The sequence below is a fragment of the Ranitomeya variabilis genome, chromosome 2 (genome assembly GCF_051348905.1).
Source record: "Ranitomeya variabilis isolate aRanVar5 chromosome 2, aRanVar5.hap1, whole genome shotgun sequence".
In the NCBI taxonomy this organism is placed as follows: Eukaryota; Metazoa; Chordata; class Amphibia; order Anura; family Dendrobatidae; genus Ranitomeya; species Ranitomeya variabilis.
Genome location: NC_135233.1, coordinates 578,895,935 through 578,921,281, shown reverse-complemented (window position 1 = coordinate 578,921,281; position 25,347 = coordinate 578,895,935). Strand labels below are relative to the sequence as shown.

The 25,347-nt window shown below is 43.2% G+C and overlaps 1 protein-coding gene across 4 annotated transcripts in view; it reads right to left on the bottom strand.

Annotated features, from left to right (window-relative positions):
* Nucleotides 1-25,347, bottom strand: part of CMIP (c-Maf inducing protein) — a 153,427-nt gene that overhangs the window by 15,137 nt on the left and 112,943 nt on the right. For 2 of the 4 annotated variants that reach the window (XM_077288350.1, XM_077288352.1), the window contains 5 exons: nt 17,143-17,208; nt 12,321-12,347; nt 12,005-12,053; nt 6,725-6,850; nt 2,884-3,000 (listed from right to left, as the gene is read on the bottom strand). In XM_077288350.1, coding sequence (XP_077144465.1) covers nt 2,884-3,000; nt 6,725-6,850; nt 12,005-12,053; nt 12,321-12,347; nt 17,143-17,208 — 385 coding nt within the window. The remainder of the gene's footprint in view (nt 1-2,883; nt 3,001-6,724; nt 6,851-12,004; nt 12,054-12,320; nt 12,348-17,142; nt 17,209-25,347) is intronic. The other 2 variants (XM_077288351.1, XM_077288353.1) reach the window with 1 other exon arrangement.

The following is a 25,347-nucleotide window of genomic DNA, read 5'->3' as shown; positions in this document are numbered from 1 at the left end:
CTATAAAAGTTCCACCAATGTCACACTTTCTATAAAACTCCCAGGGTCCAAGAATCTCCAGGTCCAATCTTCGTTTCGACACAGCAGGCAGCCTCAACTTTCTTTTCAGCACATTATGAGGATGACTGTTTATCAAGTTGAGTTTGTAGGCTAAGCCAGCCCCTTTGTCTGTCATCACTGATACAGAATTAGGAAAGGGGGCTGGCTTAGTGCATCACAACAACATTTTATGTTTTTAAATCCTATAGATAATTAAAAAGATTCACAGGACCCTGGTCCAGCAGCCACAACAGTAGTCCATGACCAGCATCCAAAACCATGTGAACCTCCTCCTACCTGCAGGCGTCATTGATGCCTCTTCTGATTAGTAGGCACTGCAATGTCATGCATGTGTTGTGCTGCAACAATGACATTGTGCCAGGCCTAATAATCAGAAGAGGCGCCAAGCATTCTGAGAGCAAGGAGAAGGTTAGTAGGCCTCTGGTTGAAGGCCATGGTATGAGCAGGTTGGCAGGCTTTTGGTTGGAAGCCAAGGTATGAGCAGGCTGGCAAGCTTCGGGTTGGATGCAAAGGTATGAACAGGTTGGAAGTCAAGGTATGAGCATCTTGGAAGCCAAGGCATGAGCAGTTGGTAGGCCTCTGGTTGGAAGCCAAGGAATGAGCAGGTTGGAAGCCAAGGTATGAGTATGTTGGCAAACTTCTGGTTGGAAGCCAAGGTATGAGCAGGTTGGAAGTCAAGGAACAAGCATGTTGGTAGGCCTCTGATTGGAAGCCAATGTATAAGCATGTTGGAAGCCATGGTATGAGCAGGTTGGAAGCCAAGGTGTGACAAGGTTGTCAGGCATCTGGTTGGAAGCTGATGTGGCTGCTAGGATCAGGGTCCTTCAAATCTTTTTGATCATCTCTACTTAATAAATTTATATGAACATCTCCATGTCCATTTCTTTTGAAGTACTCAAAAAAAACCACTTGTGCGTTTTAACTGGTTTTGGGGAAGCTGGAGGGAGAACCACCAAGAATGCCTCCATTAGAGGGAATGTCTCGACTAGTGTAACTTGAAGCTTGTAGACCTCAATGCAAATTTTCCAACAAAACCCCAACTATCATGGATCTTTTATAGTACTGGTCTTCTCATACTGGTGCAGGGGACCATATTGGACCCATCTTGGCTCTAGTACCCAGGTTCAACTACAACCCCTGTACCCACTATAGTTACCCAACTAGATGTCACACAGTTTTTGAAACCGTGAAATAGAATTGGCTCTATAATGAGGTAAATTAGCCAGTGTGCACTGTAGAAGAAGCAGAGTCGCAACCTCTATGGGATCTGTCATGGCAGCCATATTAAAAGAGTTGTACCTAAGTTGTGGCAAAAAGCATTTTTAGTAATTAGACAGAGGAGGGCTGAAACATAAAACTATGGTCTCATCATTTACATGTAGATGAATCTATTGCTCTCGGTTCTCACCCATTGCACACTAGGGAGAGGCTGACAGCGTTGTAGGCCGGAATAATCCCAGGCTCCATGATGGCAACTTAATTTCACATACCGTATCTCCAGTTCTGACAAATTTCAGGTACATATACATTATTACGCGAAAGTTTTAGGCATGTGTTGAAAAATTGCCGCAAAGAAAGAATGGTTTAAAAAATAGAAGTGTTAAAAATTGCTAAAAATATACAAAATGCAAAAAAAATGAACAAAAGAAAAATCAAATCATTATTTGCTGTGATCACGCCTTGCCTTCAAAACAGCATCACTTCTTCTTGGTCCCTTCATCACAGTTTTTGAAGGAACTTGGCAGGGAGGATGTTCCAAACATCTTGGAGACCTGACCACAGATCTTCTGTGGATGTCACTTGTGGAAATCCTTCTGTCTCTTCCTGTAATCCCAGACAGACTGGATGATGTGAGATCAGAACTCAGTATCATCACTTCCAGGACTCCTTGTTCTTCTTACACTGAAGATAATTTTTAATGACACTGACTGGATGTTTGGGGTCGTTGTCCAGAAGCGGAATAAAGTTGAAGCCAATCAGATGCCTCCCTGATTATATTGCAGGACGGTCAAGTATCTTCCGGTTTTTCTCACAATGAAATAGGCAACATTGAGGACTGTAGACACAGTGGTCATCAAAAGAAACTTAGTGCAGCAGATGAAAGGCACATTATGCTTAATGTCTTTCAAAATCAGAAGATGTCCAGCAGTGCCATCAGCTCAGAACTGGCAAGAGGGGCTTGGGCAAGCCGACATCCACAGAAGATCTGTGGTTAGATCTCCAAGATGTTTGGAACAACCTCCCTGCTGAGGTCCTTCAAACCTAGAAGAATTGGTGCTGCTTTGAAGTTAGAGAAAGGTTACCAAATATTGATCCGATTTACATTTTTCTTTTTGCATTTTGTTAACTGAAAAAAATAAAACTATTGACACGTCTATAGTTGAAAACATTCTTACGTTGCAGCATTTTTTCAAATTTTGGTAAAACCTTTTGCACGGTTCTGTATGTGATTGATAACACCAATGCTCCATATAGGCTGCACTTTACAGGCCGTGGACATTAAGACTTAGTGCAGCAGATAATCTGAGCCTGTAAATTACAGTATCTCGATGTGTTTGCCTTGTGAAGTATAACGCCTATTGTACGTCACCCTTCTGCCATTATGTCTCTGCTTCCCGAGTCCGCTCTTTGTAATCGTGTCCACCCTTTCTCCGTATCCTTTATCTGTCCCCCCTCCTTCCTATTCTACAGCACAGCCGAGATATAATGGGGGGATACAGGAAACGTTGCCAGATATGCAACGAACGTGGCCATCTGTGCTCTGTTTGCTGCAAATCATTAACGTGGCGTGTGCTGAGATACACAGTCCTCGGGTTCTCCTACCTCCACCATGGTCTGGTTTCCACGCAGGGCGAGTAACATGCACGGCCCCAGCTTGTTTTCAGCCAGCGACAGAAGGAATTTCTTAGTCTTATAGCATGAGCCCATTAAAATGTGAACCTAAAAATAAAATAAAATTAATTAATTAAAACACCTACAAACAAGACTAGATTTAAAAAATATTGTTATTAATTTTTCTAAGGCAAGTTACATTATTTTTTTAACCAGATAGAGCCTTAGAGGGGAGTCCAGTTGGGTAACTTTTATCCTTGTCATAATGGCGTGGCAGTGGGTATGCTCGACTGCCGGTCTAGTCATTCCTTAAGGGGCTGATCTTGACTTTTTCTGGCAGTCCTATAGACAAGGAATAGAGTGGTCTGACCTGCTGCTCCATTTTGTAACAGGGATAAAAGTTCCCCGTTGTATGGCTCCCCGCGGTTGGACCTCCACCGATCAGCAAGTTATCACCGGACTGGTCAGTAGTAAGACTATGGAGTCCGTCCTTTACTTGAGTGGAAGTGAATGTACAGCTCATACAATGCTGGGGGCAAACGGCTCATGAATGCTGCAGCCATTCAGTTGCTGCTGACTGGAAGCAGCGCTCACGAGCCACTCCTATCGGATGTTGGCTGATGCCAAGAAGCCGGCCGTCAAGCAACGTCAGTTGATTTTTCGATTTTATTTTCGTCACCTCCCTGGAACCATTGATTAGGGATGTCCAGTGGTAGATAACCCCTTTATCTTCTGAGATATCAGTGCAGAATAGTTCTTTTTTGTTTTGTCATTTTGCTACAGATACTAAATACATTTACACAACCATTTGTGAACATTTTTCGAATTGTTCTATCTTTAAAAATGCGCAACCTAGAAAATAAAAACCATTGTTATCTAAAAGTATCACACTGAGGCTGCGTTCAGAAGACTGTATATTTGGTTGGTTTTAATGCTGTTGAAAACTCGAATCAATGTTATGCAATTGGGCTCTTGGTTTTTTTGGATTTTTTTCATAGACCGTGTGAACAAAAAAAATGCAGCATACACTAGTGTCTTCCTCATTTCGGATGAGACTTGCCTATTCAATCGCTCCCCAGGTTCCTGTTTCTCAACTTCACAGAAATGAGATCTCGGGGCTTTGGACACTGAACTCGGAAGTCTCGATAAAGACCACCTCTAAATGACCCTCATAGTGGGCAGGACCATGTGAGAGGTTTGATCTTGTGTGCCGAGCCTGGACCTCACCCCGATCGGCTGAATATAAGTAATAGAGCACAAGGATCACTCTCATATCCTTCCTGGCAGCACGATTATGTACATTCTGCCAGTCCTTATAGATAAGATGCATGGGAAACAATCATGGTGTTATGGTTACTGTGGATGTGCTGCCAGCACAGGTGAGAGGTTATTGTAAAAATTGGTTAATCAGGATACTGGTTAATCAGGATATTGGTTAATCACCATATTGGCTAAAATGCTGAACAAATACAGGCAATTTTATTTTTCTTTTTAGAACTTTTGTTAGATATGTGCTGAAATCGACACCAATTTTTATTAATACTAACATGAAGGATACAGTCATGGCCAAAAGAGTTGGCATCCTTGAAATTGGACAAAGGAACACCAAAATCTCTGGAGATGGACTTTTAACCATAAGATTGTTGATATTGTTCAACAATTTTGGTTTTCAAGTCCTCAGACTGTTCTCGTCTCCTCTTTCTGTTCTCCATGCTTAGTGTGGCACACACAGACACACAATGCAAAGAGTGAGTCAACTTATCCCCTTTTTATCTGGTTTCAGGTGTTATTTTCATATTGCCCACACATGTTACTTGCCATAGGTGAGTTTGGTATAAGGTTATGTTCACATCTGTTTTATTCAATTTGGCTGGTAGCAGAACAACAAAACTAACGGCAGTGCCAGATATATCACATGACAACACTGGCAGCATCTGATAGACCCCACTGACAAGAGTTGTGTCAGTTGGATTTTTAATAATGATGCTATAATTTTACTGTCAAAAAATTCTGCATGTTGCGCTATTTTTTTCCACTAAACACGAGTAAATTGGCGTTGCAGGCTCCAAAGCAAAACTTACAAGATTGGGGGTTTTATTATTATCAATGTCTAACGTTCTTTGATCTTGACACTTAGATGCACATCACAGAGGTAGCCAAGCTGTGGACTAAGCCCACTTACACCTTGGATAGGTGTCGCCTGACCACCTTTTGGCCAAGAGCCATCTCACCCACCTCTCAATTCGGCCAAGCGCTCCTGTGTTTTCAATGGGGAGGAAGGAGAATGCCATTTACAGACACTTCTGTCCAGTGGAAACAAAAGGATTGGGTGGGGAACTCCCGATGTGCATGAGGGTCACCCAACTCTCCTCCGACTAATATTAGAAGGTCGGTTAATCCCATGGATTTGGACGACAAATCAAATTTTCGGTATCTGTTCACACAGTGAATATGCTCTGATGACAACTATAAAATCCAGATTGGAAATTTCATCCCAATGACCAATATTTCCCTTTTGGTTGCTAAACATTTTACTTTTTATTCTCCACGACATATATTGTCTACAAAGGGAAAGCAGATTTCTGCTACTCAGTATGACTAGCTGTGACCGGGATTTACACCTGTGTCATCCACAGGATATAAATTGAGATGGAAACTCTGGTGGGTGTTGCATTTCAGGTTGTAGTCCGACAAGCTAACATCCATGGTATACGGTAACCAGCCATGAATTCTAATTGCAAACATTTACCAACATTCCTTCCAAATCCTGGGCTGCTGGAGATGATGTACAGAGGCTGTTTTGGCTAAGGGGACTATGGACAAATTTTATAAATGTCTGGAAACATTGAGGCCTCCATACATTTTTCACTTTTACCAAGAATTTTTCAAATTTTTGTTTTAGTTTTGCAACCGAGAAATTGCTTGTTTTTCATATATGTACTGAGGTCATGTTCTGTACATCCTGGATGACCCAACATGGACCTGAATTTCACGAACGGCACACTAATTTCTAGAAGACTTAACGTCTTCCATGCCGATCATTAAAGTTGTCTATAAAGCTGCCGGTTGAACATTCATTTGGCAGACCAGTAACTCTCCAGACTTCCCGATACGTAGGAGATTTTGGGGAGAGAGGAGTTAAAATTTCAACTTCCCCAACATCATCATGTCAGGGGAGAGTTGAGAAGCCCCTCGTACAGATCAAATGGAAGGGTGGTCTCACCAAAATAGATGGCTTTCATCAAATCTGTATGGCGGCTCTAAGGGTCACCACTTCTCAACAAGTCAACTTTTTAACAAACAGGACCCTTGATGCCAATTATTGTGGTAGAACGTGTCAAGATCTTCCTAAATTTTTTGCAATTTGGTGGTTGCCATTTCCTGTGTTCCAGAAGCCCTAATAAATATTACACCCCATAACAGCAGGATTGACCAACAGTCTAATGTGCACCAACTCTCCTCCCAAAGATGATGTCGTGGGAATGAAGGACCCAACGTTCTGGACTGCCGATCCTTTTGTTCTTCCTAGATAAGCCACCGCTACAAGAGTCTGGCAGAGTCACCTATTTACACTGGACGATGTGCTGCCGAGTAGGATGATTTTAATGTCGGCATAAACTATCCAATCACCCAACAAACAAGCGTTTGTTTGTTTTTTTAGTTGGGCGATTGACAGCAAATTTTCATAAGGTGGTAATGGGCATACGGGAAGCGATTGTGGGCTAATCTAAATAAGCCTCCCACAAATTCCAAAATGTGAGATCCATGTGTCATGACCAATGAATGGATACTTCCCCAACATCTCATCAAATCCTTAAAAGATCAAACTCACATTATTGCAGACACGTACCATACTGGCAAAAAGTTCACCATCGTCATCGCAGGCAACCCCTCCGGGGCTGTACAGCTGGAACCAGCCATCTTTCCCAGCTCTGACGCTTAAGAGACATGAATGGACCTGCGGGAGGAGGAAAGTGATATTTTTCAGACATTGGATATTACTTTAGACAATGAAGAGATTTAGAATGAGAATGTATTTTGGTGGCAGACTTCCAGAATTATTTTCTCTAGCACCTTTTCTTCGGAGAAAAATCTCCTGCTGGCATCTAAATGCTATTTTGCATACACAAGCCCCAATGTGAACAATAACTTCAATATTCTTGCAGATATCTCCCCCAAACGTCAGGATGAGTAAGTCTTAAATGGAATCTGTCAGCAGGTTTTTGCCATGCAATCAGAGAGCAGCATGATGTAGTGGCAGAAATCCTGATTCCAGTGATGTATCACTTCCTAAGCCATGTTTTTCAGTTTCAATAAATCAGTGTTTTATCAGCAGGAGATTATCACTACACAACTAAGTGTTTAGTGCCTCCTGGTCCAACCATGCCCCCGCCAACAATTATCAACTTTCTGACTATGCACAGTGTACACAGAAAACTGCCAATCAGGGAAGTGGGCGGAGTTATACAGAGCTCAGCATTCAGAGCTCTGCTAGAGCTGCAGCAGAGAAAACTGTGATTGTGTCACAACTGCTGCACTAAGCAAACTAAGTGACACATCGCTGGATTCAGGGTCTCTGAATCTACATAGCACAAACTTGCTGACAGATTCCCTTTAAGGTCCATTTACACTGCAATCATTCTTAGGAACACTCAATCCTGATAATATTGCAGTCTAAACAGGTTTCTAATCACATGACAAAAAAGCAAAACACTCGTTCGAAGGGTGAAACGATCTTTAGGTTTAGATAAAAGCTCATCGTTCTCGGCAGCACATGTATGAAGAGGACTCGCGCTGCACAGAATAATGGCAGTCTATGCGCACAGAACGATCTATTGAAGATCATTCAGTACGCATCTGTAGACGGGCATCTTGTGTAAACATGCTATTAAACGACCGCTGCACAACGTGCAGTGTAAATGGACCTTTACATGTGCCACATTATTTGCTTTGAATGTATATAAAATGAGAACGCTGGTAGGAAATCCTAATTTTTGTTTCTATCTCTAAAAAAGCCCCAGGATAACACAAATGACAAAAACGTGTAAAGCTTCCAAAAAAAGAACATCACTCCAAACATGTTTTCCATTACATTTGGAGAAGAATCCCCAGTATAGTCATTAAAATAATACCCCACCGAGTCATTCTGTAATGGTAATTATAGTTTCAAAAAATGCACTTATTAAAAGTCATCCAACTACAACACAACAATATTTTTTTCAAAAACAGATGTAAAAAATAACATTTCTGCTGTGGGAAAAAAATAATATTGTTTATAAAGAAAACAGAAAATGCAAAACCTCAACGTATTTAGGTTCTGCCTATAAGAAAAAAATCCAAAGAGGCAAAATTATGACGCCAATCGTGGCTTATGTGTGAGATTTTAGAGAGGAAATTATTATTATTATTTATCATTGCACCATTTATTCCATGGTGCTTTACATGTGAGATAAACACATACGGATAGCACTTCGTAGTGGCGTCTGTCGAGAACTACAGCTCAGATCCTAATCAATTGTATACAAAAGCTGCAATATCCGGGAGTTGCCAGTACAGTTTATGGGGCTGTGCTGTTCCAGCCGATACACTGGTTACGGACCTGTGCTGTTCCAGTCCATGCACAGGTTACGAAGCTGTGCTTTTCCAGCCCATACACTTGTTACTGAGCTGTGCTGTTCCAGCCCATACGCTGGTTACCGATGTGCTGTACCAGCCCATACACTGGTTACAGAGCTAATAACAGCTGATCAGTGGGGGCGTCGGGTGTATTAATAGTGATCACCTCATTTAAAGTGATGGATTTTTATTTTTACATCACCCTGGAGCTGTTTTTATCATACAAATTAATAGTGGTCAACCCATTTAAAGTGATGTATATAAAAAGCTCACACTTGAAGGACAACTGGAGTCAAATATATGGATAGTAGTAAGAATACACAAGCTGAAGCACAAATAAATCGATTGTAGATATATGGGGGCCAACTGGACCCCTGTCACTTGTAGACCACAAATGTTAAAGGAGGAAAAACACTTTTAGGATAGACTAAAAAATAAAAAATACATACATGTACTTAATATATGGCATTCAAAAAGGTAACATTTTAAGCATTTTTCTCCTTGGCCCCTCTTTAACAAAAAAAGTGTAAATGTTCCCGTAATTGCTGGGGATGGGGGCTGACAATTCAGACTTTCTTTTAACAAATATGTTCTTTGTGCATAAACATCTGACCCAGTTTACAGGAAACGAGAAGTATTTCTTAATGACGGTGGTAAGGCTATGAGATCATCCGCTAACCTCAGACTACCATTGCACATCGTCTCACATGCTGTAAGAGAACGGTCACAAGTCACACAGAGCTTGCTGGAAGTTTCTTAATGTAAAGGTGAAATATACCCGAAATTGCTGACACCAGACATATCATTGGTTCCTGAAGCTCAATGCAGACTTTGCACAGGAAATTTAAAGGGGCCTTTCCTACGTCATAGAATGTCACTGGGACTCCAAAGACATAGTGATAGAGAACTTAGATTGTGAGTCCAGATGGGGACAGTGATGATACCATCTGTAAAGCGCTGCGGAATATGATGGCACTATGTAAAATAATTAAATATGCAACCACTTTTTGATCAATAAGGATCTGACTGGTACGACCCCCACCAATCCTAAAAATGAAGGGCAGTGGTGCCCCCAGCCACCCACTCACTTCATCAGAGCCATGTTACAGTCCACGCATAGCAAGTGGAGGAACAGTGACATTCATGTCATCTCCTCCTCCTGCAGAGCTCCTGTGACCCCAGAAGGAGAAAGTGATAAAGGAACGTCTATCCAGGTTTTCACCCCTTATCTTTTTAGAAAGGATATGTGTCCTCTAATTGTGCCAATTGGGCAGACCTCCCTAAGCCATGTCTTGACTACTGGACCTTCGCCTTGTGGATATTGCAGAAGTAAGAAGAGGCTGCTTACATTGTTGTCCACCCTGTCTATCTGATCTAATACTGGAGATGCCAGGAGGGCTGAGGTAAGAAGAGGCTGCTCACACTGCAGTCCACCATGTCTATCTGATCTAATACTAGAGATACCAGTGGTGCTAATGTAAGAGGTCACTCACACTGCTGACCATCCTGTTTGTCTCATCTAATACTGGCGATATCAGGGGTGCTGAAGTAAGAAGAGGCAGCTCACACTGCTGTTCTCCCTGTCTATCTGATCTACTACTGGAGATATCAGAGATGCTGAAGTAAAAGAAGCACACACTGCTGTCCTCCCTGTCTAGCTAATCTAATATTAGAGATACCAGTGGTGCTGAGGTAAGAAGAGGCTGCTGACATTGCTATCCATCCTGTCTATCTGATCTAATACTGGAGATACAAGGGATGCTGAGATAAGAAGAGTCTGCTCACACTGCTATCCACCCTGTCTGTCGGATCTTACCTTAGCAACTCTAGTATTTCCAGTATTAGAAAAGATAAATAGGGTGGACAGCAGTGTGAGCAGCCTCTTTTTACCTCAACATCCCTTATTAGAAAAGGCTGCTCACCCTGCTGTCAATCCTGTGTTATCGTATCTAATACTGGAAATACCAGGAGTGTTGAGGTAAAAAGAGGAGGCAGGTCGCACTGCTGTCTATCTGATTTAAGATCTAATACTGGAGGTACCAGGTTCTGAGGTAAGAAGAGGCTACTAACACTGCTGTCCTCCCTATCTATCTATTACTGGAGATACAAGTGGTGCCAAAATAATGCAGAGGCTGCTCACAAGGCTGTCCACCCTGTCTATCTGATCTAATACTGGAGATACAAGTGGTGCTGAGATAAGTAGAGGCTGCTCACACTGCTGTCCATCCTGTGTTATCTGATCTAATACTGGAGATAGCAAGGATGCCGAGGTAAGAAGAGGCTGCTTACACTGCTGTCCTCCCTGTCTATCTGATCTAATACTGGAGATACCAGTGATGCTGAGGTAAGATAAGACTGCTCACACTGCTGTCCACCCTGTCTATCTGATCTAATACTGGAGATACAAGTGGTGCTGAGATAAGTAGAGGCTGCTCACACTGCTGTCAATCCTGTGTTATCTGATCTAATACTGGAGATAGCAAGGATGCTGAGGTAAGAAGAGGCAGCTCACACCGCTGTCCTCCCTGTCTATCTGATCTAATACTGGAGATACCAGTGGTGCTGAGGTAAGAAGAGGCAGCTCACACTGCTGTCCTCCCTGTCTATCTGATCTAATACTGGAGATACCAGTGGTGCTGAGGTAAGAAGAGGCTGCTCACACTGCTGTCCACCCGGTCTATCTGATCTAATACTGGAGATACCAGTGGTGCTGAAGTAAGAAGAGGCTGCTCACACTGCTGTCCTCCCTGTCTATCTGATCTAATACTGGAGATACCAGGGGTGCTGAGGTAAGAAGATGCTGCTCACACTGCTGTCCACCCTGTCTATCTGATCTAATACTGGAGATACCAAGGGTGCTGAGGTAAGAAGAGACTGCTCACACTGCTGTCCACCCTGTCTATCTGATCTAATACTGGAGATACCAGTGGTGCTGAGGTAAGAAGAGGCTGCTCACACTGCTGTCCACCCTGTCTATCTGATCTAATACTGGAGATACCAGGGGTGCTGAATTAAGAAGAGGCTGCTCACACTGCTGTCCACCCCGTCTTTCTAAATGCTGAGTGTCTGCCGTGACCTGGAGATAAGATACTACAATAATATGTCAGGCTATCTCCAGGTCACAGTATCGGAGCTTCCCACTACATATACTGATAGGCAACTATTTATAATGGTTTTTTTTTCCATTTCAGAAAATCCCCTTTATTGAAATGAATGGCAACCTGGTTTTCCCATTGAAAACAATAGACTATAGGCACATAAAAAAAACTTCTGCGTGAACATGCTCTTAGCCTACCAGAATATCTTTATGCAAATTAGAAAGGTTAGTGGCAAATGTTCTTTAACAGCCATTATGGCAGATTTAGACAATGAGGTTACCTCCATAATTTAATATAAGGCGAGAACATGCTTTTATCATAGCTGCCCTGCAATAACCCACAATAATACAAAGGATCCATCTCTTCTCACCATTATTGGCCCCACGGGAAACTCTTACCTCTTGCCTGGGGTCCTCTGCAAATCTCTGAATGACGTATTTCAGTTCTCTACATGGGCAGGACAAGAAAACACGGGTTACTTGGCTCAGCTGGGAAGTTCTACCTTCATTAGATATACATAATAACAGGTAATTTACCAAGAGCGTGTTTTCCTATAGACTCATTTCTACTGATAAAACACAATGGTTGCATTGTACGAGAGGAAAAGAATGTCACATCCAAAGTAACAGAGGAAATATTTCAGATTTTTTTTTACTAAATTGAAGTATTACGCAGCTCTTGGCGTTTTTAAAACCGGCAGTAATTAATACTTACTTTGTAAAGGTTTCATGGGCAAGAGCTCTGTAACAAAAAGAAATGTATATTACTTATAAAGGTGATTTTATCCATATTAAACCCATATTATAACTCGGGGAACAAGTTTTTTCAGATATTGATGAACTTGGATGGACCCCCACTTTCAAATATTTCTTAAAACTCAGCAAGCATTTTATACAGAAGTATTATTCATAAAAATTGGTTCCCAATGTCAGGCAGAAGCAGCAAAAGCTACTAGAAAAAAATGATATAAATTTATTGAGCTATTATCCAGGCATAATTATGCCCCAGTAAAGGAAACTATTCAAGAAGAAATCCACCAGCATCCGAATTATTGAGTTAATATATTTTTAAAGGGAATCTGTTGACGACTGGAAGTAGTGATCCGGATATGTGGGCCTTAATGTGATAATAAAAATGATACCTGTTTTGTAGTAGTTCAGTGTGTTAGTGCTTCAAAATTAAGCTTTGAAGCCACATGCAAATTAGCCAGGAAGTGCTTTGGGGTGTGTCAATACACTCTGAGAAGACTGACACGCCCCCAATGTACTTCCTGGTTAATTTGCAAATGGCTTCAAAGCTTAGTTTCACAGGGCAGGCATATCGGATTACTACAAGAGTGGTGTTGTTTTTATTGTTATACTATGCCCTGTCTAATAATTTCAGTAGTAAAATAGTCCTGACAGGTCCCCTTAAAAAAAAAGTATGGTGGGCAAGGCTTACTCATTTCAGACTATTATAGCCCTTAGCATTAACAAGGTTTGTAGAAACCCAACAAAAAGGTATGCAAATTGCCTCTTCTGAGAAAAAGAGGACTTAACCCTATAGCGCCACCTGTTGGAAGTAGCGATCCTACAAGTCACAATCAACCCTCTAACGAGTCGTGCAATATGACTTAGGATAAAAGCCAAATCAGTATCTCAATTCGCAGACATGGTGTTTCGGGCTGTTGGCCCTCGTCAGTGCGAAGCATGAGAACTGATTTGGCTAGGTGAGAGGCTCTGGACTGGGGTCTAAGGGGTAACGTTTCTCCTTATGGAGAATTTTTGTTACAAAAAGGTAAAAATCCAGACAGGTGTCTACCCTAAACAGTTCAGGACATCTGGTTATTGCTTCCTAATTGGTGCCAGTATGGTAAATACACTTTTGTGAAGTTCTATATACAATCACACATAATTAACCAATGCCATAGCTCTCCAGCATTTGCAAACTGATAAATAACTTTTTTTTTTTTTTATGTATGGGGACTTAATTTTACCCAGCTAATGTTCTTAAAAGGGAATGTATCATCATACTTTACAAAATTTTTGATTAAAAAAATAATTGCAGACTGAATCAAGAAGAAATGAACATGCACATTAGCAGCAATACCCTGAAGCATCTAATGAGCGTGTGAAAGGTGACTTTAGATGTGCCATCGCCTATTGTAAACTCTGCCGTTGGGTTATCGACTGTGTAGAGAAGTGTTATCAGTCATTGTAGTCCTGACTGTGAAGATAATGAGACTTCTGAAAAATCTTTTATAAAGAACAAGAGGCCTTGATTCATCAGAGCAATTTCACCAGAATTCTGGTGTAAATTGCTTTGAAAAGTTTCAAAATTTCAGCCCAACTCAAAGTCTTATGACTTTTTGACATCTTCACATCAGTTTCGCCCACGAGTTTAAAATGGCCAGTGTGAAAATTACAAGATTTATCTATTTTTTTAAATACAAATTGTGATATAAAAAAAATAAATTTCCAAACATTAAAAAAATATATATATTGGACGACTCGTGTGACTCAATCCTTATGTTAATGATGTTGGAACATTATAGGAAGGGCTCGTATTGTAACAAGACCGTCACGAGAGTGGAAACTTTTTTTTCCGGGTTCGACTGTTTCCATTTCAGCATCTTTCTTTCCCTTGCCACGAGCTCATAAACTTTATTCTGTGACTACTTTTATTTTGTCGGAGAGCCCAAGTGACTTCATTAAACCTCGGTCACATCTCCATTAATGAGAATGACAAAGCAATTATAGGTGACATTGCGGAGCGCGTTGCATCACTTACAGTGGAATAATGCAGTCCCCTGTGCATCGCGGGAAGACAAATTCGGCCAAATGACGCCAGTGTGTTTTTTTGCTGCCTATCACTTTAATACCTGCAGTCACTTTGCTGTGCCCGATCCACATGCAAAGTAACTGTGACCCTTGGGTGCAGTTGGTTGGTAAATGGGACAATTACCGCCGTTAATAGCCGTTCTCCATGGAGAAGATTTTTTCTTTCAAACACAAATGCTCATTAGTCCAATCCTGGAGGAGTCCTGTTGTTTCAGAGGCAAATCTACCACTTCAATTCCATCAAAACAAGAATTGACTCTACTCTTCCGATGCCTATACCAAAGGACCCGAACGGAGACTCTCAGGCCTGCACCTCTTAATCAGTAGGGCCAAGCAGAGTCTACAATCCATGTCCTCTACTCTTCCCAAATTTAAGAAGGTCTAAGTTATTGACACCTCCTCAGTAACTGATCACATTGTAAGCCAAGGAACCAAGTTTTGCAAGAGTAGAAAACAAACTGTGCTCAACCTACATGGGTCCAGTGTTGAGTCTCCACCACTACTCCTGTAAAGCCGGCCATAGATTGCTGTCGGCCGAACAATGCTTTGGCCAACAGCCATCTCAGCCGACTCTCCCATACACAGGAGTGTTCTATGACAAAGCCACCAAATGATACTTCCGATGGCGGCTTATCTCAAGGAGAACAATGCAACAGGAAATCGCACATGTCTGATAGACATCTCTCTCGACCAACATACACATCAGACCATCTGCGAAACCCATAAGTAAAGAACAGTCTGACATGTAAAATCCCCGCATGTCAGTGTTACCTCTCTGGAGACTCCTGCCCGGTTTTGTTTTCTTTGCTGCAGTTAACTCTTGTCGTACATCTACATGACCACTACAGTCAATCATTGATTTCAACAGTCATGTGCCGGGGAGGTCACTGATTGGGTGCAGCCATCACATGGATTTCTGGCACATGATTGCCGCACCGAAAAATCAGGACAGATCTGGCAGGTTTCCACCTCTGATTTCTACATTGAGGCATGAAGAAACTACAACTAAAGAACCAATTACAAAGCAGTTTCCTGGATTGTCCTGTCCACACTTCTGGCCTTTAACAAGACGGAAACAGAATACATTACTGCTTTTGCTTGACGCCCGCTGCTCCTGCTCCGCTTTACTTCTGCATTATTGTAGGTCACTTTCCGACGAGATCATTTTACAATTATAATTGGTTCCTTACTTGTCTACATTTCATGAAAAGTAACGAGTAATTAAACCTACATGTACATTGGTGTACGGTCCTTCACAATGACAAAGGATATTTTATGGCTCGACATCCCGATCTGTATCACAGAGTATACTTTTTTATGCATTTGCGATGGCCATGCTCTTTTGTGACTCCATCCGATAAACATTGGGAACGATGAGAGAATATATTGTATCACAGGGAATGGTTGAAATGACAGTTGTCCAGTTCAGAAACACATTTTCATGTAGATTATTCTGAGCTAACAGAATAAATGCAGCTTAAAAAAGGAACTCTTCATCTAACTATACCGACCCCAAATTCTTTATAAGGAAGAGTAATGGCCTTAACAGGGGTTTTCTGGGCAAAAGCGAGAGAGAAGGACAAAAATCTGGTTGGCACGTGGCTGCACACTCACACAGAGAATATGGGGGAATCATGACAGTGTACGAATTGCACACTGTCATGATTCAGCAGTCTGTAGTCACATAGTACATGTCATGTGTCTGAGTTCGAAACCTTGAGCCTGTGATTTGTGGTCGGCTTCTCTGTACGACCGAGCCACAGCAGTTACACCTTTTCTCTGGGTCTTTAGTTTCTGCTATCCTTGCTTTAGTGTTTTTAGGGTAACAGGTGTTTTAATTTACTCATTGTTCTGCCCTATCGCCTTTTGGGTGCGGCTTTACACACTTTCCCCCTGCTGGTATTTCCTGCTGGTGATAGTCACATTTGGATGTACAGCCATTCTGCTGTAGTTTCAGTCAGTCAGTGAAAGACCAGCAAGGGTTTATCTCTTTTCTGTTTTTGGTCTTTACCCTGCACCTATCTGTTGTTTCTTTTTAGGAAGTAGGTGGCACAGTCTCTAACAGTAGATACTTAATCCTTTATTTTAAAATTCATGGTTTGTTTTACTCACTGTGAGATTTCTTTCTATTTCAGCACACTTTCCCTTCTGAAGGTAATTTGCACTCAACTTAACAAAAATGTTCCTGACCCTGGAAAACCCCTTTACAATTTTTTTTAATGAATTTCACCTGTAAAGGGTCAAAGGAGCAGTCTTTGCCTCCTCCGGAGTCACACAGTCCTTAATTTACAAGCCGGCATCCTTCACACTTCGCTTGCAGCTTGATTATAATGCCAGGACTCCATCACCTGGAGGAGGCTGGAATCGCCAGATGTTGATGCCAGAGGAGTGGTGGGGGAGGCTGCAATGATTACGGGGGAGTGGTGCCAGTTTGGGAGAGTTCGGGTTTTTTTTGTTAGCTCTCTGTGCCCATTAATAAGAGATTGTCCTATTGTAACTGTCTTGTAGAACTTGGAAGCTAGCTTTTATCTGATAGGGCATCTGCTACATGTGCATGAGACTTTTTGGATACTCTAACTTCAGACTAAAAAAAAAAACAGTAAAAAAAACAAAACAAAATAAAGCTAAACGAAGCATGAAATAATGATCACAGGTTTCTCTCTATATACTGTTCTCGCATTAAGGCAGATAATGGGAAGTCACAAGGCTTTACTCACTCCTTTGGAAATGGGATGGGTTGCAGCAAACTCGCCAGGGCTGGCCGCCAATCGTCATAGTCTGACCTGCAAGACAAATATTATTTCATTGCGAACCCTTCTACCAAGCAATATTTAAACACTAAGAAAACACCATAAAATACATATGTGCAATTCAAGACCAATCATGAAGCAAATAAAATGGATTAGCCTTTTTATTATTGAACCAACATGGGTTATTCATGGAAACATTGGGACCGGTGCTACGGAGTGAGCCCGGATGGAATTATCGATGATTATCTGTAGGTTGGGGTAGTGTCACGGACCCTTCGGGCACTTTAAGAAAGACATTGGCGTTCCTGTCCTTGGGCCACAGCACATGAAGGCTAGAGAAAAATCTCAGGAAACCCCTTTAAATTGCATCTGTCACAAGATTTCATAATACAAACTGCATACACTCGGAACTTGGTCTCTTGAAACCAATGAAGCTCATGTACTTACTTTGAAAATCCCTGCCAGAATGGCTGTATTAGTTTCAACGTCAGTAAATCTTCCATGTCAGTACACAATGGCAGTCGGACCAGGACCGTGTGAACTTCCTAGTCCAGCACTCGAATACTGGCAACTTGGCTACCATGATGTAGCGTCAAGGATGCCGGCATTTTAGGTCTAACTGAGGAAGGTTACACTGCCCTGGTCTCACTGCCATGGAGTAACGACGCGGATGCAGGAGCAGGGTTCCTGCAAACCTTTGTGTGATTGTTAAATATTTCTACCAAACAGCAATGGGTTACCTATATGGGAATGCTAGGATTTCCCCTGAAGTCCCCCACCAGTCAATGGGAGAGACTGTGGCCACCATTATGGCACCATGCCTTCATGTCTCATACTGGCCTCTCTCCACTTCATATAAGACAGTTGTCATGGACAGTAATGCAAGGTTATGTCCCTTCTTCATCACAATAAGGCCAAGGGCACATGGCACTTGAATGAGTAGCTGCAGGCTCTCCTTGGGGACACAGCAGACTGACCCAGAGGGATCAGCGGGGTCACACAAGTCTGACCCAGGGGGATCAGTGAGGTCACAGAAGACAGACCCAGGGGGATCAGTGGGGTCACAGAAGACAGACCCAGGGGGGATCAGTGGGGTCACAGAAAACTGACCCAGGGGATAAGTGTGGTGACAGAAAACTGACCCAGGGAGGTCACTGAGGTCACAGCAGATTGTCCCGGGAAATCAGCGGGGTCACAGCAGACTGACCCAGGGGGATCAGTGGGGTCACAACAGACTGACCCAGAGGGATAAGTGGGGTCACAGAGAACTTACCCAAGGGGATCGTGGTCTCACAGCAGACCGACTCTGCTGGTGTCAGTGGGGTCATACACTGACCCACGGGCATCAGTGGGAAGAAAGCAGACTGACCCAGGGGGATAAGTGGGGTCACAGCAGACTGACCCAGGGGGATCAGTGGGGTCACAGAAGACTGACCCAGGGGGGGATCAGTGGGGTCACAGAAAACAGACCCAGGGGTGATTAGTGGGGTCACAGAAAACTGACCCAGGGGATAAGTGTGGTGACAGAAAACTGACCCAGGAAGGTCAGTGAGGTCACAGCAGATTGTCCCGGGGGGTCAGTGAGGTCACAGCAGATTGTCCCGGGGGGTCAGCGGGGTCACAGCAGACTGACCCAGAGGGATCAGCGGGGTCACACAAGTCTGACCCAGGGGGATCAGTGAGGTCACAGAAGACAGACCCAGGGGGATCAGTGGGGTCACAGAAGACAGACCCAGGGGGGGATCAGTGGGGTCACAGAAAACTGACCCAGGGGATAAGTGTGGTGACAGAAAACTGACCCAGGGAGGTCACTGAGGTCACAGCAGATTGTCCCGGGAAATCAGCGGGGTCACAGCAGACTGACCCAGGGGGATCAGTGGGGTCACAGAAGACTTACCCAAGGGGATCGTGGTCTCACAGCAGACCGACTCTGCTGGTGTCAGTGGGGTCATACACGGGTGATACCCATACGTGGGTGATACCCATACGTGGGTGATACCCACGGGCATCAGTGGGAAGAAAGCAGACTGACCCAGGGGAATAAGTGGGGTCACAGCAGACTGACACTAGGGGATCAGGGGGTTCACAGCAGACTGACCCACATGAACTGGAGCATTTGATGCATCTCTATGACGGAGATTCCCCACCAGTGATCCAGGAAGCTCTGATGTCCCTTGGAAGACACCAGAAGCAAATGCTGGGAAATGTTCCTGTTCATTTACTTTTACACTTTTACACAAGGACTGACGGAAAGCAGAGCCTGGAATAATGTCACCGGAGAGTGCGAGATACCATAACTGCGCCTTGATTCTTGTAAATGACTGCCACAGCAGGTGACCACTGTGCAGATAAAGGAATCGCCTGATACTGTATCTCATGGAGAACTTTTCACTACTACTGTGCCCAACACATGAGATTTGTGTTTACGATGGGCATTAGGGAATGTAAAGCAGCTGTTCCCTCCGAGAATAGATTTACTGTAGCCTTATTCTGTGAGGCCGGGCTCACATGTGGCAGAGCCGCACCACCAACCTGATGGGTCCGATGGCCCTGTATCATATGAGAGGAGAGCAGAGGTATACTAGCAATGTCATGGGGGGCGTCCTGGAAATAAAATAAGGATTTATTTCCCTCTACTCGTCTTGATGATACGGTACACCCTGTTCTCAGTCCATGCGCTTCTTTATATGAAATTGTGACCCCTCTGCAATGCTGACCCCATTTCCTCTGCTGCTGAAAGATCTGACAGCTTCAAACCAAAATCCCATAGACTTGCGCAATTTCCTTTTTAAGAACTGGTTTCCCAGAAAGTGCATAGTGCGTATGTATTTCCCTATCTCAAAAATGGGCACAACCAAGCTACTGATGGAGAACAAAAATCCTTAAAGGGAATCTATCAGCAAGATTTTGCTATGTAATCTGAGAGCAGCATGATGTAGGGGCCGAGATCCTGATTCCAGCGATATATCACTTACTGGGCTGTGTGTTGTTGTTTTAATAAAATCAATCTTTCATCAGCAGGAGATTATCACTATAGGACTAGGTGTCTCCTGCCTCCTGGTCCAACCACGCCACCAGCACTGATTGGCAGCTTTCTGTCACTGTTCAGTAAACAAAGAAAGCGACCAGTCAGTGGTGTGGGCAGGGTTATATGCAGCTCAGCATTCAAGCTCTGCTAGATCTGCAGCAGAGACAACACTGATTTTATCAGCAGCCCAGTAAGTGATACATTGCTGGAATCAGGGTCTCAGTCTCTACATCATGCTGCTCTAAGATAACACATTAAAAATCTACTGAAATATTCCCTTTAAAGCCACGGAGACCAACCTGGAAGAGCAAATGGCCGAATATACACTCACCGGCCACTTTATTAGGTACACCTGTCCAACTTCTTGTTAACACTTAATTTCTAATCAGCCAATCACATGGCGGCAACTCAGTGCATTTAGGCATGTAGACATGGTCAAGACAATCTCCTGCAGTTCAAACCGAGCATCAGTATGTGGAAGAAAGGTGATTTGAGTGCCTTTGAACGTGGCATGGTTGTTGGTGCCAGAAGGGCTGGTCTGAGTATTTCAGAAACTGCTGATCTACTGGGATTTTCACGCACAACCATCTCTAGGGTTTACAGAGAATGGTCCGAAAAAGAAAAAAAATCCAGTGAGCGGCAGTTCTGTGGGCGGAAATGCCTTGTTGATGCCAGAGGTCAGAGGAGAATGGGCAGACTGGTTCGAGCTGATAGAAAGGCAACAGTGACTCAAATCGCCACCCGTTACAACCAAGGTAGGCCTAAGAGCATCTCTGAACGCACAGTGCGTCGAACTTTGAGGCAGATGGGCTACAGCAGCAGAAGACCACACCGGGTACCACTCCTTTCAGCTAAGAACAGGAAACTGAGGCTACAATTTGTACAAGCTCATCGAAATTGGACAGTAGAAGATTGGAAAAACGTTGCTTGGTCTGATGAGTCTCGATTTCTGCTGCGACATTCGGATGGTAGGGTCAGAATTTGGCGTAAACAACATGAAAGCATGGATCCATCCTGCCTTGTATGGAGCATCTTTGGGATGTGCAGCCGACAAATCTGCGGCAACTGTGTGATGCCATCATGTCAATATGGACCAAAATCTCTGAGGAATGCTTCCAGCACCTTGTTGAATCTATGCCACGAAGAATTGAGGCAGTTCTGAAGGCAAAAGGGGGTCCAACCCGTTACTAGCATGGTGTACCTAATAAAGTGGCCGGTGAGTGTACACATAGGAGTCTATGAGTATGTGGTTAGTATTAGTCTGCGCGATTGGGGAATAGATTAGGAAATTATACTGTTGCAACTAAGAAACCTTATGCTCCGACAGAGCTCTGCCTGTTAAAATATTCCCCTCTATGACCATTAATTTATCTCTTGGGATCTATGCAGTAGAGCCATCTTGTTGGAAATGACTGATGTTAAGAGGTTGTTCAGGATTAGAAAATACATGGATGCTTTTCTTAAAAAAAAAATAAAAAAGTCTCAAACCCAAACTGTGTGCAGCTTTGCATGAGCGTAGGTGCGATGAAGCTGGACAGATCCATCAATCCGTCCTGCTTTACTTGCAAGTTCTCTATCAAGGAGCTTGTTAGCACTGCTCTTCTCGGAGATTGGTCACCGCTGATAATATTGCAGAGGTGGCTGGTAACCTAGGCAATGAGCAGTAAACTATGCAATTTCTTGATAATGGTGGGAATTTTGAATAAACCGTAAATTGTTCTTACAAGCATTTTTCCATTTTAACCCTTTCTAGTGATGATGAAAATCCTTTGATGCTGGGGGGCTTCACCAGACAAGTGGGCGGATCCCAGTTCTCCACATATGTCCCACCCCCGAGGGCTGCAGCTACCAGACATTTACAGAATATGGAATACCCCTTTATTAAGAATGTGACTCGAGCAGGAAATGGTTGGACAACTCATCCTGCACAACTTAAGTCGCGCCGCTTGCTGCAATAATTCAACTTCATTTGACCATAGAGATCAGCGCTCACAACGTCTGGTATACACAGGGTCAAAATGTCACTGCCGTCATTGACCCTTAGGAACTGTCAGCTGGAAAGCATTCAGAAACAGCGCCGATTCTTTTTCATGGTTGAGTCAGGTACTGCAGCTTTGTTCTAGTCAAATGACGGTAGCTAAACAGCAATACCAGACACAACCAATAGACAAGGGTGGCGCTATTTCTTGTCGGAAAACTGACCTTTTTCCCCCATGAAGATATTGATATAACATTTATATTGTTCTATAAGAGCAAGGCGTGTAACACCGGTTATAACTGGAACACTCCCAGACATAACACCTGATAGGGGTTACAGCTAGGGAGATGGTGATTCACTGTGACTGTTTCTGCCAACCAAAGCAAGGCTGAATATTCAACCAGCGCTCGTCTCTATCACGCAGGGTCACGGTCAGCTAGACCTTCTTTTTGGGACGCACATTTCCTGGCAATATAACGAAACGCAGCATTTTCCCAACAATGAGACGCACATCAACAAAAAAAAAAAAATCTGATTTCCTAAAATAAGTGAGATGTTACCAGACAGGAAAAAAGCAGAACTGTCCTTAAAGGGCCACTGTCACCCCCTCCAGCCGTTATAAACTAAAAGAGCCACCTTGTGCAGCAGTAATGCTACATTCTAACAAGGTGGCTCTTTTAGTTTTTGGTGCATGTATTCCCAAAATAAAGCGTTTTATAACTTCTCCAAAATACCTGTCTTTCGCCAGGGAGGCAGGTCCTCACCCCCCTGCTTGAAACGCCACACTGCCGTCACTCACATCTTCAGGGGCGCCGAGCGCCGCCCCCTCCGCGCTGTTTTCGCATGAAATCCGGCGCCTGCGCTGTGTAGTACTGTCTGGTGCAGGCGCAGTGAGCTCTGGCCGTCTGACCCCCGATGCAGTCTTGCAGACTGCGCCTGTGCGGCCGCCCTGCTTGTGAATCCCAGTCCCACACTCTGCATAATGCATAACACACTGCGGGGCTGGGATTCACAAGGTGGGTGGCCGCACTGCCCACACAGGCGCAGTCTGCAAGTCTGGCTGTGACGTCAGAGGGCCAGAGCTTACTGCGCCTGCACCAGACAGTACTACACAGCGCAGGCGCCGGATTTCATGCGAAAACAGCGCGATGGGGGCGGCGCCCGGCGGCCCCTGAAGATTTGAGTGACGGCAGTGTGGCGTTTCAAGCAGGGGGGTGAGGACCTGCCTCCCTGGCGAAAGACAGGTATTTTGGAGAAGTTATAAAAAGCTTTATTTTGGGAATACATGCACCAAAAACTATTACAGAGCCACCTTGTTAGAATGTAGCATTACTGCTGCAGAAGGTGGCTCTTTTAGTTTATAACGGCTGGAGGGGGTGACAGTGGCCCTTTAAAGCGGCCACCCAAAATTAAGAAAAAAACACCAGTAAGTCTAGGTTGTTTCCATTCAGAAGTTTATGACAAAAGTTGGGTGGCATCTAATGGTCACAATTATGACTCCTTCAAACTTTCTTGGCAAATCCTCCTGGTTTTGAGCAGTACAGAAATATGACCAGGTATGTTTTGCAGAAAACCTGCAGCAAAATGTGTAGATTAGATATTTGGCTTCAGAATGAATGCAGATTTTATCCTTCAACCCCCTACTTTTTGCGACAAAAGGGGGTCATGCCCATAGTCGTTAAGTTACCTCTACGGTTAACTATGACATGGAAAAAATGAAAGTCATTGTTACATAAGTTAGTGGTTACTTTCGGTTAATAAAATTGCACTAAGTTTCAGACCCCCTGATATGCAGTTCACAGTCTGATTCAAATTTCATTTTTCTGGTGGGAGCGTCCTTTTCAGTAATACATGCTGGATGCGGATAGTTGCTGTTTTCACTTGCTTTCAGGTATCAGCACAGCTCCAGAACTGCACTTTATTCCTATCTTTGCTTATAGACTGTACTTTCTGCTCTCCATAAAACTTTACATCCTTTCTCCCCTCTCTCCATAACATTTTTTACATCCTTTCTCCCCCCTCTCCATAACATTTTTTTTACATCCTTTCTCCCCTCTCTCTATAAAACTTTACACCCTTTCTCCCCTCTCTCCATAAAACTTTACACACTTTGTTCCTCTCTTCATAAAACTTTGCATACTTTATTCCCCTCTCTCCATAAAAGTTTATATACTTTCTTCCCCTCTTGTCATAAAACTTTGCATACTTTATTCCCCTCTCTCCATAAAAGTTTACATCCTTTTTCCCCTCTCTCCATAAAACTTTACGTAGTTTCTCTCCACTCTCCAGCGAAGAACTGTGTATAATCCCATCCCTCTGCTATCTCTAACATTGAGAAAAGGATAAAACCAGAGAGCCATTATTAACAGGAGCTGATGGATTTGCATTTTTTTTGCAGATCCCTCAGCTTGGATAAAGAACATACAGACACTTTGCAGCATCAAAATGGTATAAAAAATATTGAATTGAAGACTATTTAGAAATGTGCTTAACTTTCCATTTTAGAAGCAAATGAACAAAAAAAATAATTTGATGAACATATCTTTTAAAGTTCTACGACCCATTCAAAAAAGGAAGTAAAAACAAAACAAAACAGGGACTCAATTACCTATGGAACTGGAGTCAAAGGGGCAAAGGGCTTTGTGGGCAATAACAGTGCTTAGGTACGAATGCAATCTCTGCACCCACTATAGTGGTCGTCCATGGATGATGACGTTCAGCCTGCACTCCCGTATCTGCTATATCTATATATAACCTATGTATTTTATTTATAAGTGTCAATCTGTAGGCGTACAAAACGGATTAATGGCCGGGTGTTGTCATCCCTATAAAATGAAGGAAAGACGTCAGCGAGGTAATGAAACTAACACTTCCTTCATAGTGAGAGATGACCGGTGGCACTGGATTAACCAGTGCAGAGAGTGCAAGGGCTCCATCCCAACCACTCCCTCCATCCTCTCTTATCACGAGGACACATTCCTTTTCATTAAACCGAGTTTACAACCTTGGTCCAAAAATATTTACGCCCTCGCAAAGCACAAAAACTAGGGCAATGTGGCAACATAGTAACGATGCCACCATATTGAGGCAATGGTTCAGGATACAAATTATCTTTACTTTCAGCAGCAAATGGTATAAATCAAAAAATAAAAATAGACAATACTCA